The 19,499-nt window shown below is 35.1% G+C and overlaps 1 protein-coding gene across 4 annotated transcripts in view; it reads left to right on the forward strand.

Annotated features, from left to right (window-relative positions):
- Positions 1–19,499, forward strand: part of Col11a1 (collagen type XI alpha 1 chain) — a 170,504-nt gene that overhangs the window by 44,995 nt on the left and 106,010 nt on the right. The window contains exons 5-13 of one of the 4 annotated variants that reach the window (XM_042678073.1): positions 3,428–3,556; positions 8,988–9,104; positions 9,725–9,817; positions 12,356–12,601; positions 13,204–13,266; positions 15,832–15,873; positions 16,864–16,926; positions 18,163–18,237; positions 19,288–19,371. In XM_042678073.1, coding sequence (XP_042534007.1) covers positions 3,428–3,556; positions 8,988–9,104; positions 9,725–9,817; positions 12,356–12,601; positions 13,204–13,266; positions 15,832–15,873; positions 16,864–16,926; positions 18,163–18,237; positions 19,288–19,371 — 912 coding nt within the window. Of the gene's footprint in view, positions 1–3,427; positions 3,557–8,987; positions 9,105–9,380; positions 9,531–9,724; positions 9,818–12,355; positions 12,602–13,203; positions 13,267–15,831; positions 15,874–16,863; positions 16,927–18,162; positions 18,238–19,287; positions 19,372–19,499 lie in introns of all 4 variants that reach the window. The other 3 variants (XM_042678065.1, XM_042678080.1, XM_042678088.1) reach the window with 3 other exon arrangements.

Consider the following 19,499-nt stretch of genomic DNA (forward strand, 5'->3'; position numbering starts at 1 on the left):
AGTAATACAAGTGCGCTGAATTTCTTTTGCAATGCACATGACCTTCATTTGTGTACAAAGTTCTTGAGATTCAGATGTCTATGAAGAAGATTGTGGCATAGATCTATTGACACAGATGTAGCTCCTGGGCGATTGTATCAAGTCCACCTTAAATCTTGGCTCTGTAGATCATTAGTGGACCAAGATGGTTTTTCCATGCCTTGCATGTTGTAGATGCCAGTTTCACATGGCAACTTCACCCTTTTCCAGCTGTGGAAATTTTTATAACATTATCAACTCCAACTATTTAGAACTTATTCCACCTGTCATGATGCTCTTATTTACAGACTGTCTCACACAACATGACCTATAATTAAAACACTGTAAAATGCTTCCTGGGGAAAAAGAGCACTACTGATTTTTCTAAACTGAATTTTCCAATTTCTTTCCAGGAGTGTATTTTATGGGTAACTATTAAACACCTGAAATAAGAATTTATAGTGGAAAGCTTGGCAGCTTTCCCGTTAATGAAGTCAAATAGCTTAAATGGAATAATAAGTATAGGAGAATGACATTCCTCTGAAAAATGCAGTAGTGTAAGAATACCAACTATATCTCTGCACATGTATATATTTGCATTCTAGCAACAGTTTGCCTTGCTTCATTGTAATTTCTATGCAGCTAAGTAAAGAGGTCTAGAATTGGTGTGGAGGGAGGATCTTCAATATTGTCTTTCAATGCATTCATTTCAGTTAGTGTAGAAGATTCACAGTTGCAAGTCCTTAATGAGAAAATTTAGGAATTAGAGTTTCTAACAGAAATCTTTCAGTGATGCTATTCGCAAGTGGTATAATAAATGTACCAACTGATGTCTTATTTTTAATTTCTTAAACAGCAGAGTGAAGAACTGTATATCCAAATTTATTTTTGTTTCATATGGTTATTCCCATCCTGTTTGGCTGCTCAGGATTTGATTGGCTGGTGTTAGAGGAATCCTCAATATATTTCAGGAAGATATATATATTTACTGTGAACAGATTCAGAATTCATAGATATCAATAGTATTGCTTACCTATAATATTCACAAAACCTATGGAAAAATGTCTCAGAAATCTAATGTTGTCATTTGTCTCTATTGCTCATCACTTATGTAAGTAAATATGTTCAGGTTGGCAATATTACTATCAGCGGACTTATAATTCACACATTTTTGGAGTGGAGTTTTACTGAATTTGCTCTACTTCATGTTTCACTGAAAATTAACATATGTTTTACCTTATTGGGAGTACATCTAAACATACTCCCGTGTGTACATATATTTAACGAATACCTTAAATAAATGAAAAAATGAATAAATTACTTGAATGAGTAACAGATATTGAGAACTCAGTCAACAAATTTCTAAGCTTAACAAAACTTATCGAAAAAATACTCAAATATTGAGAGCTATTTTGTGTATTAGTGAGGTTGTTTTGGTGCATGCGTATTTTTTACTTTTCTTGTGTGTGGCAGGACTTATCATGGCTCATTAGCCAGTTTCCCACTTGAGCCATACTTATAGCCATTTTTACTTTAGTTATTGCTCCTGTAGGGTCTCACACTTTTTTTTGGGGGGGGGGGGAGCTGACAGCAGGTATGTCTAGAAGGTGATTCTTTTACAAATGCTTCTCTGTAAGTAGGAAGACAGGCATGCGTGACCCTGTCTGATTTTTCATTGTTGTTCATTGAGATCTAAGGACTAGTCTTAGGGTAGCTTGGAGTGTGGACATGAAACATACCAGATATAATTTTGTTTTTTTTTTAATAGGCCATGGGGCTTGAACTCAGGGCCCAGATGCTGTCCCTGAGCTCTTTTGCTCAAGGTTAGTGCTCTACCACTTTGAGCCACAGCACCATTTCCAGCTTTTTCTGTATCAGTTGGAGTTTCTGGCTCAGGCTGGCTTTGAACTGCAATCCTCAGATCTCAACCTCCTAAGTAGGTAGGATTACAGGTGCGAGCCACCCATGCCCCATTCCAGCTTTACTTTTACAATTTCTTCATTTTAGTGACAATGAGACTTGGTAGATGAAGATTTTTCAGCAAATATTTGGCAATGTCAATTTAATAGTCAGAATATGGAGCAAAAGATGAGAAATGTAGTAACACTTTTCAATAAGAATTGTATTCCATTCCTTACTTATGTAACTGTAACCCCTCTGTATATCATTTTTACAAAAAAAAAAAAACCAAAAAAACAAAAACCAGGAAAGAAAGACTTAAAATGAAAAGTCTGGAATGAGATGTTCATAAAAGACTTTGCAAAGCTCCAGTACTCTTATGGATATCTATAAGACCTAAAAGACTTAATTAAATAGGTCTTGGTATGTCAGATGTTGCTGATGTTGAGATTCTGCACAGCAGGAAGCAGAGGCTAAGACAGAGTAGAAAAAAGTCAGAATTTATATGTGCCTTGATGCATAAAGCCTCTTGAAATACCTGACAGTTCAAAATCCTTAAGAATTTATGCAAATCCTTTGCTGATCACTAACCTCATCAAGCAGTGAGCACAGTGGCCATACATAGAAAACTAAGAACACAACCTTACCAACAAATACCAGCCTCTGTAATCTTTCTAGGCTCTGGTGGCTCACGCTTGCTACCATTGCTACTCAGGAGGTTGAGATCTGAGGATCACAGTCTGAAGCTAGCTGGGGCAGGAAAATATTGAAATTGTTATCTCCACTTAACTAACAGAAAGCTAGAGGGGATAATTTTGAGTGGAAACAGCTAAGGGAGAGTACCAGACTCTTCAAGCACCGGTAAAGGTGTGCACACATACACACACAAAATAGAAAGCTCTTGAAAACTCTAATTATTTTAATATGTCATTTTTTGAAAATTACAGATTTCTAATATGTGACTTTTCATATATGCTTAAAACCACTTTTTTTCATAATAAATATGTCCAAAAGTAATACTTTGCTACTTAGATTTTTTTCTCATTTATTCTTCTTTTTAATATTAGAAGTAAAGTACTTTACTAACATTTCATTTGCCCTTCACCAGGGAAAGTTCACTGTGAATGTAGTGCATTGGATTTTAATGAATGAAGGAACACCCCACAGATTTCCTCAACTTGTAAATAATATAGGACAACCGTTTTCTATTGTTGCTGGTTTCTGAAATAAATGTGTTTCTTTCATGGTTAGTTGTTTTTAATTTTTTATTTTAATTTTATTGTCAAGGTGATGTACAGAGGGGTGACAGTTACCTAAGTAAGGCAGTGAGCAGATTTCTTGTCTAACTTGTTACCCCCTCCCTCATTTTTCTCACGATTAGTCTTTATATAAAAGTAGCAGTGTGTACATTTTCTTCATATAGGACAAATAAAAGACACGTTGACTTCTGAAGAACTTGCTATAGTCATGCATCTTTAACTAGGCTGATGATATCTGTGTCTGTTTTCAGGGTGACATTCAGCAGTTCCTGATCTCTAGCGATCCCAAGGCCGCATATGACTACTGTGAGCACTACAGTCCTGACTGTGACTCCACCGCACCCAAAGCTGCGCAGGCTCAGGAGCCTCAGATCGACGAGGTGAGGGAGGAACTTTCAATCAAGGTCTTGGACATATCCTGCACTATTTGGCTCTTAATTTCAATTAAACTGTACATTATATTTAATACTCATTTCATATTTCCGGTGAGAAGGGACTCCAAGATATTTAGTATTTTTTTTCTTGTTTCTTAAATACTTTGTAACTTCATTTTTATCAGAAATAGAGGTACTTCATTTGAGCATATCCACAAACGTGTGTGTGTGTGTGTGTGTTTGTGTGTGTGGTGTATTTGTATGAATTGCAATTTCTTATAGCTGTATTTCTATTCTTTACATTTAAATAGTTAACAAACACTGGAGATAAAAGGAATATATTTTCGAGGTGGAAATTGTCTCTGAGAGTCTTTGACAATTACTACTGTAATGTTGCCAGGTTTATTTGAATGAAAATTTAGAGGTTTGCTTTTATTCTTTCCTTTTGTTTCTCATAGAATGGCTACAACAAAGGCTAAGAGATTTTATTTGGTAGAAATAAAATTAGGTTTTCAGCTTTAGAATGGACCTAGAACTCAAACTGTTCTAAAAGATAGCTCAGACACTATTTTTATTCCCTTTAAAATATGAGTTCCAATCTTCTGAGTTTTATGTAGTTAAGATAGCTGATGATAGTGCTTTTAAAATTTATTGTTATTTATGATATGAATTCAACTTTGATCTTATGATTAAGCTGTGAAAGTATATATTTGACATTAGCATTTTATTTTTAAAGAGAGAAAAATTCTTTTGCAATCATTTATTCCATGATTAAATGTCAATGTTTTCCTAAAACAGGTAATGTCTTAAGAAGCGAGCAGGAAGGAAATTATTAAAGAGCAAAGAAAAAATATTTGGATACTTTGTTCAACTGCTTAATGATTCCCAAGTACTTCATTCTGTTCATTTCCTCAAGATTCACTGAATAGTTTTTTCTATGTACTCCAGGACAACAGTGGAATACCTATTGATTTGGGTTCTTGTTTGTCATGGGCCGTGTGAAGGTTCAGTTTAAATATATAGCATTTACTGGACAAGATTTATAGATTTACATTTTCCTTTCTCTCCTGCCTGCCTGCCTGCCTGCCTGCCTGCCTGCCTGCCTGCCTTCCTTCCTTCCTTTCTTCCTTCCTTCCTTCCTTCCTTCCTTCCTTCCTTCCTTCCTTCCTTGTTTTTTCTTTCTTTCTTCCACTCCCTCACCTCTCACCTCTCCCCTTGTCTCTTTTTCCTTCTCTTCCCTTTTCTTTCCTTTCTTGCTTAGCTTTTTCCACTCAACACTTGAGCTACACGTTCATTTCCAGCACTTTGTTGGCTAATTGGAGATAATAATTTCAGTCCTTCCTGCACAGGCTGGCTTTGAACTGTGATCCTCAGATCTCACTTTCTTGAGTAGCTTGTATTACAGGCACGAACCACTAGCACATGGCTACTTTGCTACTTTCTTATGGAAAATGATGCCTATTGTTTTCAGTTACAGCGGTGGCTCTGACTTTTGGAAATAGGATGGTATGCACTTTTAATACATTGCCTTTGAGTGGTTTGTTCACACATTTTTTTACTGCTGTAATGTCACTTCTGCTGAACTATTGCAAATTAGCTTAGTTCTTGTTCAGCTTGTAAAATTTATTTAAAAGTAAGCTTTCCTTGTTTCTATTTTAGTTTAAATGAATATTTAACATGATACTATGATCACAAATTTGTTTTTACCAGAAGAATTTGATGAAAAAATTACACCCAGCTATAGTAGAAATTGGTTGACTAATGCAATAGAAAATTACATTTGTTACTAGTTTATATGTTGAATAGGTTACAATAAAATGTTTGTTACTTTCCTAAAGGAAGAATTAGCTCTAGTTTTCTTCTATAAGCCTAGATTCGATTGTCATTTCCAAAAATAAACATTCCACACTAGAAGTTAAAATGCTAGTTAATAGCTTAGTAGACATATTTATATTAATTTTGTACAGTGTCCTTAATATGTCATTTCAGTATATGTTTTCATAATCGATAGTTTACCTAAGCAAAACAGCAAAACAATAACTTGCCAGTGATTAATGAACATAAATTGCATATTATAATAATCATTAAAGTTGTACTTTACATTCTTAAATAGGCAATCACTAAGTTTATGGCATTACATTTTTGTACACTAACTCACCTATGCTTTTTCCAAGTTGTAATTTTGTCCATTGCTATATTTGTATAACTCACTCTAGTCCATTTAACTCACTCTAGTCCACATGCAACTGTGTATGTGCTTGACACATCATGGAGTGAGATATATATATTATTGATAGATTTTTAATTTTACAATAATGTCATCAATTTTAATCCTACTTAAACTTACACGCTACCTCTTAACTACAACAGTAACTAAATGATCTCCTTATTATATTAAGAATTTATATGTTATATTTCTATATGAATCATTCTTCTTACACACACTACATCTAATGTCATATGTCATGCAATTTATATTCTTTTCTACAAAGAATATAAAAGGAAAATAAAGCCAAGGAAAGAAAATCTTTCATAAAGACAGACTTCCCCCGAATAAGTACTGTAATCACTTCTCAGAGATACACAGGACTTTACTGATGACACTGTTTGTCTAACGAGCTGAGGACAAAGTTTACAATATTTTCAGAAGATCTTTTCTCATCATAGATTCTGATATCTCCTAGCTGAGTCAGAGCTCAGAGTTGGAATCAGTCTCTGTCTCTATGCACCTCCTTGTATGTATTCATCAAGCCATTCTCAGAATTCTACAGTGAGCAGCATATTCCCAAAAGCTTATAGAGCTTCTTGTACACCAAAGATGACCTAAGCACACTAAATATTCCTTCCCTGCCCCCCCCCCCCCAAATTGATGCTGGTCAGATAAAGAAATAAGAAGAAGGAAAATGATTTTTGTTTATTGACTCCTAAATAAACCCTAAAAGAAGTATGGTTTTTACTCTACTGCTCCACGAAATGTATGTCTTCTATACCCCATTTCCCTCACAACTTTGCTGACATTTCTTCATTCTGCAAGGCTTCCAATAGAAGAGATTAGGAAGGTTGGAAGAGATTTTCCTCTCTGGATAGAAAAGCAGAATATAAAGTTAGTTCCTCTGATATCGATTTAAAACTACAACTTTTTCCATGCTTTTGCTGCTTTAGATCTTTATAATTCATTCTAAAAAGGCTACTTAAACTTAAAACTCTAAAGTTTAAGCTGGAAATATCTTCCCTCCTCTTTCTTCCCCTCCCCTTTTCTCCAATTTCTTCCCCTTCCCTCTCTTCCTCTTCCTTCCCTCACTTTTCCGTCTTCCCTCTCCTCTCTTCTTGTTTGTTTGTTTGTATGTTTGGCATGGTCTCACTATGTAGCCCCAGCTGGCCTCCAACTTACCACCATTCTGCCTCAAATTTATTACTGTCCTTCCTCAGTTTCTTGAGTACTGGGATTAGAGACTTGATACTGGACTTACAGATTTTCACATGTTTTATTTCAAAGTGGTAGCTAGTAATTTCAGAAACATAACATTTTCTCTTCCTGCATGGATGACTGTAATTATAGGAAAATTACTCATTGGATATTATTCAGTCACCATTAGTATTTACTTAATATGTAGCTAAACATGGTATTTACTCAATAATGATTTGGATTACATTTCCTGGAAGTTTGAGGCACTGTGTTTTGCCTGAAATGAATGAAAACCCCCAAAATTTACTTTCTACATGTGTTTTTCTATTTTACCAAATGTAGGGAAATTCTAATAAGAATCTGCTGTATTGCTTCCCCTGTATGTTCATTGCAAATGAACTTTGCACTAAAAGGGAAACATCTCAGTTTGTTTATTAATCTTAACAAATTGGAGTTTTGGCAACCCTAAGGAGCACCAAAGGAATGCTCTATTTATTTTTCCATAAGCCTTTAGCTGGATCATCTAGAAGCATTCACTCTAGTGGATTTATTTTCACTGAGCTCAGATGTGCAAAATGTCTATGGGATCAATTTAGACATATTATGTCTGTGAAGTCTGCATGCATTTGCATTGCTGTCTCTAATAGAGCCTGTTAGCTGGCTTTCTAAGATACTTCCGGAAATACTTGTAGCTCACTGCTATCTTGCTGGAAGATTAAAAGAAATTAGAAGGAACACAAGGAAAATTCTAGTAGAGATAGGTTCTTTTTTGCATTTTTTGGATGTACATAATTTAGTTTGAGCTTATTGAACTTATTGCTAAAATCTTTATGCTGTGTATATCATTAGTGTTTTAATAGTTATTTTGAATTAAAAAATATTCATGTTTCTGAACATTTGTGTGCTTGATGGAAAATTAAAGCTTTCATGTAGATACTTAGCATCACAAGTGAAGACATTATTTCCTTCTTCTTTTAGCAAATAGGGTGTTCTTTCATTTCACAAATTAATTTTTTTTATTTGAGATTCCACATATTTAGCTATGACTTATTTGGGTCCACCAATTCATAAGTCATTTCAAAGTTTTATCTACAAGTTATTATTTCTTTTTTTTTATTTTATTGTTAAGGTGTTGTACAGAGGGGTTATGGATACATGAGTAAAGCAATGAGTACATTACTTGTCGATCATTGTTATCATTGTTACCACTTCCCACTATCCCTTCCCTCCCCCTCCTACCCGCTCCCACACTTCTACCCCTCCCCTTCAAACACAGTATCTAGAATAAATTACTATTTTTCCAATAGGAGTTCAGTTTAAAGAATTTAAGATGCCTCAACGGTATGATCTTTTTTTTCAATAGAGAGAAAAATCACTAATTTCAGACTAAGTATTACATGTTCATTGTGAAATAGGTAATTCTACAAGAAATCAGAGACTTCTGAATAAATTTTAGATTTCAATTTTCTATTGGTTATAATTTCTAGAACATATTCGTTGTCCAGGTCATATTCTTTGTATTCCTTTCCCTCCTTTTCTCATTCCTGCAAAATAGGCATGATAATCTTTTCCTTTTAGAGACAATTGTTCTTCATGTATTCATTGTTAAACAGATTGTTTAACAAAATACATACCTATTGAAATTTTGACAAAATCCTTTCAGTGGAACTTTACCTATCTTTTTTGCATTCAAAACTAACATGAATATTTAATAGCTATGTCCAAGAACATGCTATGTTTAAGTTAATATTCAATAACTAGAGAATTTGAATCAGGATTCAAACCCTTTACTTTCCTCACAATCATAACGTCTGCCTTGCTTTTAGAAACCATGCTTTTTCATTCCTGTGTTATTATACTCCAAAGAAGTCAGTATAATACTTGCTTTTGCAATGTAACTTTGAAATAACAGTATTTCCCTGTCTCTTTACCTTTACCCTAAGTAAAAGGTTAAGAACAGGATTCTCACTTTGTTAACTGTATCACTTGCCGCTAACCACAACACCTGGTATTTTTTCCTCTGCAATGTAGTATGCACCTGAGGATGTTTTCGAATATGACTATGAGTATGGAGAAACAGAATATAAAGAGACTGAGCTTGTAACAGAGGGACCCCCTGTTACAGAGGAGACAGTAGCACAAACGGAGGTAAACACAAAGTAGTGTCTCTGTATATGGTGTCCCACTGTTCGTCATCTTGTGGTTCTTTGTGCCAACTGTTCTTCAGACTTATCACAAACCTGTCATTCATCCTTTTTTTTTGTTAAATACTAACAAGGATTTATTTTTCAACAATAGCTTTCCTGGTGGAGTGCAGACAGTATCCGCCTTTCACTTTTGCTCATCTTTCCTTTCAGCCGTGTTCTTTATTTCTCTTCTCACTTTATTTATGTTGTCCATCCCATCTTTCATCACGTTTTACAGAAAAAGAAATCCAATTTCAAAAAGAAGACAAGGACAGTGACTACTTCCTCAAAGAAAACCAAAAAGTTTACACCCCCCAAATCTGAAAAATTTGCATCCAAGAAGAAGAAAAGTTATCAAGCACCAGCAAAAGCCAAGCTAGGGGTAAAGGTAGCAAGAAAAAAAGCAATCAAGATCTCTCCTAGATAAGCTGGAAGATCTATGATGATGAGCCATACACTTACCCCAACTAGATACATTATCACTTAGCTAATACTATACCCCAATTAATTCATGATTTTTTTCACCTCTTTGGGATTCCCTTATATGTTTGCTAATTGTTTTTCTTTTACCTTTATCATTAGGCCAATATTGTAGAGGATTTCCAAGAGTATAACTATGGAACAATGGAAAGTTACCAGACAGAAACTCCTGTTCCTGTGTCTGGCACGAATGAGGTAATACACATAAGTAGCCTTACCTCAGCATTGACTGTTTTTCTTTTTAATGTTCAATAAATTTTGATGTGCTTCACTCTGGAAGAATTAATAATTTCTAAAACATGGGATGTATTTATAGTTTCATGAAGGGTCAGAGAAACCATAGCATTGGGTTACTATTACTATAAGCTGTTCATTCACAGACAATGGCAATTCAGGATTTGCATAATTCTTTGCTTTATGCAAGGAGAAAACTGGTGAAACTGAATTGGCCAATGATACCATTTTCACTGTTGCTCCTGTGACATTCTCGCAATGGTTCTGAGAAGAATCTTCTGAAGTGAAAATTGTATCATTCACTGATACAATTAGAATTTCATTTCAGCTGAGCCATAATCACGCATAATTCTAACATCAGCAAGAGTTTTGAGTGAATGTACTCTTAGTGGATTTTGATAACAATTTTTGTTTTCAAACTTGTAAAGAATGTAAGATCAATTATGTTTGAATAGTATATGTTAACCATTCCATAATTTTCTGTGAAAAATATTTAAGTGCACACTGATATAAATCTTCCTTCCTGAATTTTGTATCTTACATGAGTTTTTTATTTTTTATTTTGGTACCAATACTGTGCCTTGAACTCAGATTATCCCTTCAAATTCTGTGCTCAATGCTGGTGCTCTACCACTTGATCCACACCTGCACTGGTTCATTATAGATAAGAATCTCCCCAATTTTTCTGCCACAATCCTTAGGTCTCAGCTTTTTGAGCAGCTAGGATGGGAGGTGGGAGTTGCCTGGCCTGGACATGGAATCTGACCATGAAAAAGATCAAATTCCAATCCAGTTTACTTTTTTAACATATGTTCTTCAAATCAGAAAATGAATTTAAAGAGTCTGTGAGTAATTTAGTATATTTGTAAACATTTGTCCCATTGTGACAAAAAAACATGCAAATATTTTAGAATAATATTTTGAGTATGGATAATTTTAAGTTTTAATCTATTCAAACTCAAGCAAAGCTTTTAATTCAGGGATATAATTATTTAATATTTTGATCATCCATATTCCTTATCTAAGAGTACAAATATTATGATTATTAGGCATTTTATTTTAGTTAACAATTTCTAAGTCAATCAAGGTGTTGTGAATAAATATCTACATATTTTTATTCACATAATATGCTATTGCTTATCTATTCAATATTACTCTACCATCTATATTCAGTTACCTTGGAAAACATGCTACTTAAAAGTGAAATTCAAAAAGTTATTTATTTTTTTCCTTATCAAACACAAAAGGCATAAAATTTACTATATATATATTTATATATATATATATAGTGGAATTTATGCTATCCATAAGAAATTATCATGAGGAAAAGAAAATTATACCATTTGTTTTAGATATATATAGTATAATATATATACCTATAATATATATTATATATGCATATATATGGAAGATATATATTTATATATATATACATATATATATAGTTTTGGCCTATTTTTTTTCCTTTTTTTCAGTAATGGAGTTTGCTAAATAAGCACTCTCTCATTTGAGTCATGCCTCTAGTCCTTACATTTTTAATGGTGTTTTTGGTGTTTTTAAGGTCTGTGTTTTAGTACAAAGTTGGCTCAGACCACTGTTCTCTTGCCTTTCCAACTGAGTATCTAGAATTAAGGGTATGCACAACCATACCCAGTTTATTTGTTCATTTTTGCCCATCCTAGGTTTGAACTCAGGACCTAGGCACCGTCCCTGAACCTCTTTGTGCTCAAAGTCAGTGCTCTACCACTTGAGCCACAGCACCACTTCTGGCTCATAGACATTTTTGCCTGGGCTGGTTTTGAACTACAATCCTCAGATCTCAGCCTTTTGAGTAGCTAGGATTACAGGTGTGAGCCACTGGTGCCCAGCTCCATGTTTATTTTTGAGACTGTCTTGGGGCTGTTCTCAAGTTAACTTGAACAACAGATCTCCAAGTCTTTGCCTCCAGAGTACCTGGGATTATGAGATTATGCACTATCAGATCTCGAATACTCATCCCTTATAGGATCATTTATTAATATTTTCTATCTTATTATAATAAATTGTGAGAACTGTAATTCATATTTTACTTACTTCCAGTAAGTATATGCTTTTCTGCATATACTATATTCTGAGTAATCATCTCAATAATAGATCACTGATATTTTATTTCAGGGACTGAATATCAAGCTTATAGCCATTATATTTCAAAATGATATGCTGTAAGATTTGAAAATTTACTGGTGTGCATAATTAAAATTTTCAAATCTTAAAAACTAAAGTCAACTAACAAGTTATTTTCTATGAAAGCTTTTGGAAAGCAATATTTCTTTGTGCATCTAAATGTACAAATATATTTCTTCCAATGAGACTGAAAGCTTTCCTGGCCTTCAGTCTTACTTGAGTAGTAATAAAAATTTTTTCTCGTCACATGCCATTAAGCTGTAATCGCACATGCTTACCTTGCTTTACTAACAGTAAACGTCATATTCTCCAATCCCTTACAACTTACATGAATAGCCATATCCTGTTGAAGAAGGTTTTACTGAAGAATATCTTACTGGAGAGGATTATGACCCTCAGAGGAAAAATTCCGAGGATACACTATATGAAAACAAAGAAATAGACGGCAGGGACTCTGACCTTCCGGTAGATGGAGATTTAGGCGAATATGATTTTTATGACTATGAAGATAAACCAACCAGCCCCTCTATTGAAGAATTTGGGCCAGGCGTACCAGCAGAAACTGATTTCACAGAGACAAGTGTAAGTCAGCATTAGGCTGTGTGTCCTTATGTGTCTTCTTCGTGGGTTTGTCTGTTTTCATCTTTGTCTCAATGTCTTTTCAGGTTTAACATTGCAGGTTGAGTTTGTATATCAATGACAAAAAGTTAGCCTCTTAAGCCTCTTGGTGGGGAAGAGGGGAGGGGGTGGTGGTCATCTCAGTCCTCTTTGCTGGAATCTTCCTTTGACTATATAACCTTGAATAGAGTTAAATCCAGCATTTCTTGTCATTAAGAAAATTAAAATATAGCCACTGTTACTACCATTAGTAAGCCTGATTTTTTCATTTTAGATTATTATTTTTAATTTAATCCAATGATATCAAATCTGTTAATCATTAAGTAACCTAGTAAATGAGGTTACTGAAATCGTCATGTTTCTCTGATAGGAAGTTACTCTTTTGTCTCATCTTAAATATTAATGTGTATTTCCACTACTGGACTGTAGTCAGTTTCTCTTGTTTAAAGTACATACTTAATGATTGTTTTAAATACATTAAGGTGATTAAATTTTTCTTCAACCCTTGAAAAATGGATGTATTGGATCAAAGTCATTTTGGCTGTTTGAAAATTTTCATCCAACAGATAAATGGCCATGGTGCCTATGGAGAAAAAGGACAGAAGGGTGAACCGGCTGTGGTGGAACCTGTAAGTTGTGCTTCAATACATTGGAGATACTGTTTAATTCATATTATAAACCACCATCATCCTTAATTACAAGTGTCTGTTCATGCATTGACAGTGAAAATATTTTGTGGCCTGATGTCAACAATCTGCCACTAATAAGTAAGTCATAAATGTCCCTTCTGGGAAATGCGGTTTCAGTGAAACCAAGAAGTTATACAGATATGCCATTTTGGAATTGGAAAGTATCTGAGATTTTTTTTTAACAGTCTGATTCTCTCATTTGCCAGCAACACAAATGAACCAAAATGGTCTAAAATAATTTTCCTAGGCGGGGTAGCAGGTGGGGGGTAGTAGGATGAATAAAATAGGGAGCAGAGGACAAATATAGTCAGAATACTCGGTGTACATATGTGATAGAGAAAATGGAGAATGTGAAATGAGTCTGGGGGACAGAAGAAACAGGGAGGGGTGGAGAGATGGAAGGGGTGACTGTTCAGGAAGCAGTGAGCACTTAACTGGACATGTCAAATTGGGAACCCTCAGTACAACCTCTTGAAGCTCAGATTAAAAAATTAATAAAAAGTATATGTGTGACTGAATACATACATCCTGGATACCTATAATGTATATGTGAACTCGGTCAGCTCAAACACTTTAAATTAATGTGTATCTTTCTAAAACCCCCTCATCCAAAATGAAGTTTCAAATGTCAAATAGGACATGATTTTTAGCTTCCCTAATTTTTAATCCTTATGATTTCTCCCTTAATGTATTAGAAATGTATTAGTTAGCACATTTAATTCTTTCAGATCCAAATTGTATTTTGTTCTACTATATATATATATATATGTGTGTGTGTGTGTATATATATATATATATATATATATATATTAAATCACCTCTTTGACTTCTATGATGAAATAAATCTCTATTTCCTTCCAAAGTAAAAATTCTAAAATTTGAGTTGTTATTGTTACCCTCAGTATCAATGAGGAACATTTTGCTAAGAAGTAATTTTACTATTGTTCTTCTAAGCCCACCACTTGAGGGTGTAAACGCGTTATCATTGGGAGTAGCATGTTTAACTCAGAGTCATGGTGTCTTTGTACAAATGGCAAGGACACAGATATTAAAAATACAAAGAATAACAGAGATAAAGTTAAAAAAATAATGTTACAAGTTTTGAGGTCTTTGGCTGTCCATATCTATGACAGGCTTAGAGATTTTTTCAAAGTAAATTTATCTGTTATAAAACATCACCAACTCATATTTTGGGGGGGGGGGGTCCGGTCGTGGGGCCTGAACTCTGGTCCTGGGCGCTGTCCCTCAGCTCTTCAGCCTAAGGTTAGCACTCTACCACTTGAGCCACAGCACCACTTCTGGCTTTTTTCTTTTTGCTTATGTGGTGCTAAGGAATCGAACCCAGGACCTCATGCATGCAAGGACCTCATGCATGCAAGGCAAGCACACTACCACTAAGCCACCTTCCCAGCCCCTCACCAACACATTTTTAAGTAGACATTATCATTTCCAACTTCATTTCAATCATGAATATTTCCCATAACCCTCTTCTTGCCTCGAGTATATCTTATATGTCCTCTATGTTCCTCTGGACTGGATTTTTCTCCACTTTCCTGAACACAAGTGCTCAGGTTAGCACTTCTGCTTACTCCTTCACACATGTAGATTTGTCAAATTCTTATCTAGTGATAGAATTTCCCTGAGCACCAGGGAAAACCCAGTCCAAAATCTTTTTCTTGCTAACACTTGTGCTGTTAAATGTCCATTTCTTTTTTTTTCTGTAATTCTCCCTTTTCCTGAGCAAACATGTTTGTAGCTAATTTTATAATTTTAGGAATAGAAAAGTCAGCTTTTGTTTTTGGCAACATGGAGTGTGAACCCACAGCACTTTCCAGTATTCTACCACTTGAGCAACAACCCCAGATTATTCTTTAGTTATTTCTTGGACAAGGTCTATATTTTGCCCATGGTATAATTATATTTTTAATATATTTTTATTGTGAAAATACTGTACAGAGGGGTTACAATTACATGGGTAAGATAATGAGCACATTTCTTATCAAGCATTGTAGCCTCCTGCTTTGTTTCCCCTTCCCATCCCTTCGTATCCTCCCGCCCCACCTCGGTCCCCCCCACCAAAGTTGTAAAGTTCGTTTTTCTACATAACGACTTGTACATCTCATTGTTGCAATGGGTCCTCCTGTATTCCTGTTTTAACAATTTGTTTTTTCCCTTCCCCTCCACATATACCAACATCATATATAGTGAAAGCAGGGGTTATACCATGGTGTAATTCTACACACATGGTAAAATGTCTACACTTTTAGCTGGTGTGCAGCACCACATCCACTTGGGTAATTAGTTTGTGGTGTTGCTAACACTCTTGCCCACTTGTCCTAGAACTGCGATCCTCCGGTTCTCTGCTTCCTGAGCAGCTAAAGATTATAAACGTACAACAGTTTGTTTACTTAAAATGCAATGATACAGTGTTCTGTTATAGTCACTTAGTTAAGAGACTGACAGTGGTGTTTCTAGGTAAAGATTGCCTGTCTTTTCTTGCTATAGGGAATGCTTGTTGAAGGACCCCCTGGACCAGCAGGACCTGCAGTATGTAAACCATCTAAGAATATTTTTTTCTGATGTTTATAGCAATTGAATGTATAAGATTCTTCTATTATTGGATTTGTATATTTGAGAGAAATTAGAATATCAAATGCTAATGGCAAATATTTTAGAAGACATGGTAGATTTGCCCTCTCTTCTGATTTGCTCTTTCTTTGGAGCATCGTAATTAGAGCTGACTTTGAAGATTTTTGTCCCTTAAATATGTATACACTTTCTAACCAATTATCAGGGAAATTATAAAATTAGAAAGAATGGTATTCTTTTATTTATTAAGAAGATGTAGTTATGTCTCTGCTTGGAACTGAGATTTCTAATTACAGTGGAGCTGTTTTTGTTGTTATTATTTGTTTTTGTTTTTTGCCAGTCCTGGGGCTTGAACTCAGGGACTGGGCACAATCCCTGAGCTTCATCTTCTCAAGGTTAGCAGTCTACCACTTGAGTCACCATGCCACTTCTGGCTTTTCTAAGTAGTTTATTGGAGATGAGAATCTCATGGACTTTCCTACCCAGGCTGGCTTCAAACTGTGATCCTCAGATCTCAGCCTTCTGAGTAACTAGGATCATAGGTGCAATAATGTTTGACATGCCTAGATAAAAATATGTAAAGGCTTGCATTTTCAAGTTTCTATCATATTTTTTAGGTCTACTGTTAGGTGTAAAGCATTTCTTTAGAAATTACTAGCAACCAGCATTCCTCTTGGGTCTGTACACTACCATGTTCTCTGTCCTGGTTTATCTGGTGAACTTGGCCTTCACCAGAGATCCGCCTCCTAAAGGAGCAGGTATGCTAACAGTAGCTGCTCTAAGTTGTCTTCTTGCAGGAAGCTAAGTATGACAGGTGTTTCCAAGGTAAGGCTGTATTTATTAAGTATAAGTGAAGTGCTTGTTGATGTTAGCAACTTGAATGTGCATGCATGCTAATGAAGTGAGAGTCCTTACTGACATCTTGTTATTATGTTTTCTCCTCTGTAGGGCCTTATGGGTCCCCCAGGCCTACAGGGTCCTTCTGGACCCCCCGGTGACCCTGGTGATAGGGTGAGTGAAGGGTTTTACAATTATATACAAGTCATCTGCATATACCCACATACCTATATGTGATATTCTTTATAATCATATACATAGCTATTGTTAACTGGCATAAATGCTTCCACGCATACATAAGTTTGCCTGCATAAATCCACACACTAAGTATACTTTAAAAATGAGATTCTGACTAAATTTAACATGTTATTCTTAATATTAAGATTAATGATTTTATTCATGAAATATTGATTTCAAAAAGGACATGTCATGTAACATGAAGATGAACATAATATATCTAGGTGGTCTATTAAATAGACTATTAAAGAATACTTACACATACATTAATTTGTTTCTTTCATTTTCTTTTCTTTTTGTTTTAAATTTGATTGTCGAGGTAGTGTACAGAGGGATTACAGTTGCATAAGTGAGGTAGTGAGTACATTTCTTGTCAAACTTCTAACCCCTGTCCTCATTTTTCTCTATTTCTTTTCTTTCTTTTTTTTTTGTGGGTTGTGGGTTTTGAACTCTGGGCCTGAGTGCTGCTCCTGAGCTCTTCAGCTCAAGGTGAGCACTCTACCACTTTGAGCCACAGAGCCACTTCTGGTTTTCTGGTGGGCTGGCTTTGAACTGTGGTCCTCAGATCTCAGCCTCCTGAGCAGCTAGGATTATAGGAGTGAGCCACCGGTGGTGGATCAGTTTCTTTTCTATCTGTTGTTTTTTTGCTGGTCCTGGGGATTAAACTCAGGGCATAGGTGCCTACCCTAGTATTTTTGCTCCAGGAAGTTGTGTCAGCTTTTTTTGTGGTTAATTGGAAATCAGTTTTATAGACTTCCCTGACTATTCTGGTTTCAGACTATGATCCTCAGATCTCAGCCTCTTTAATAGATAGGATTATAGCCATGAGCCATTGATGTCCAGTTTAAGTTTTGTTTTGAATTGTAAGAATGTTACTTGCTTCCCTAATTTTCCTCATAGGGATTGTCCCCACAGTATGTGGGAATACTTTAACTTCTGCAGTTTGAACAGAATCCTTACATTGATTTCATTGTACATTAATAACCAAGGATTAGTAAAACCCTCAGAAACATGTGCAAAGAAACAAGGTTCCTTTGTAGATATATTAACTAAAAGGAGTTTTATTAATTTACCAACCTGAAGAAGGCAATTGAGAGTTCCATAATGTAGACTTGTGTTGTCCTAAATTATTTTACTTCTGACAAATCTTGTTTGTTTCGTTTATTCTCCTAGGGCCCCCCCGGACGCCCTGGCTTACCAGGGGCTGATGGCCTGCCTGGCCCTCCTGGTACTATGCTGATGTTACCGGTATGTGAATTTTGTGAAGATGATTGCGTTGTCATATTGTATCTGAAAAAGACTTTTAACTATACCATTGACCAAAACAACAAACAAACAAACAAACAAACCAAAATTAACCCCCCAAACAAAAACTGTCACATTTCATGAGTTAGAAAAATATGGTATCAAAGAGCTTTTGGAAATTAGGGGAATTTTAATGTAATTCTGGTAAGCACTCAGAATCTCTGCACTGAAACTGTTAAAACAGTTGATCACACTTTTGTCAAAGATTTTCTTAATGTTTCTAGTCAAGTAGTTCCTTACACTGACTGGTGGTACTCAAAAAAGATGTTTCAGATGTTATTGAACATCATATGATTATATTGACAAGAGTTGATTGACTTTTAAGAAGTCATATCTACTATGCTATTTTTCATTGTCCAAAATTGATTGGTTTCACTGGATGAGTCCTTTGTAAAACTCTTTTGATTGATTATTTTCAATGGAATAAAATTCAAAGAAATTATTACTTAGAGTGAAAATTACTCTCACTGAACTTGAAATTAAATCAGATCTTTAAAATTTTATGAAGGGATGTGGGGAAGATCTATTTTCTAGTATATTGCTCAAGAATTAGCAAAATGATCATGCTAGAAGGAAAATATTAGCTCTGTGTTTGTGAAGATGCCAGAAATTTTGGTCAACATTGAGATCAGCCATTTCTGGAGTTAGTTCATTAGGAATTTTTACAAGCGAATTGGTAGCATGAGTAGAATTGCAGTAGCTAGAAATAACATGATGGTTTTTCTAAAGTATTTGAAGTTAGAGAATTTAAAGTTTGAAAACACTTTCTAATCTTTTTCACAAATGATTAAATGCTAGAAGAGCCTTTTTCCAGAAGAGATAGCTGCAGAATTTTAATAGAATTTAAACACCATGATTTCCCACTGTGAGTGTGTTTGGAGTTTGTAAAATTTAACACATCAGGTAAGTCGTTTTTGTCTGTTGATTAAGGTACTTGACTTAACAAGTTTAAGAAAGCTCAGCTTTGATTTTCTGTATGTTGTCTTGTCTTAGTTCCGTTATGGTGGTGATGGTTCCAAAGGACCAACCATCTCTGCTCAGGAAGCACAAGCCCAGGCCATTCTGCAGCAGGCTCGGGTAAGAAATCATGTTGATTCTCAAAACCTTACACTATGTCAAATACACATGCCTGCCCATGAAAAGTCTACCATTATGAACAGTATACATGCATAGGTAGAAAATGGTAAAATTATATTCATTTTTTG

Source organism: Dipodomys spectabilis, unplaced genomic scaffold (genome assembly GCF_019054845.1).
Source record: "Dipodomys spectabilis isolate Male_0828 unplaced genomic scaffold, ASM1905484v1 ptg000002l, whole genome shotgun sequence".
NCBI lineage: Eukaryota > Metazoa > Chordata > Mammalia > Rodentia > Heteromyidae > Dipodomys > Dipodomys spectabilis.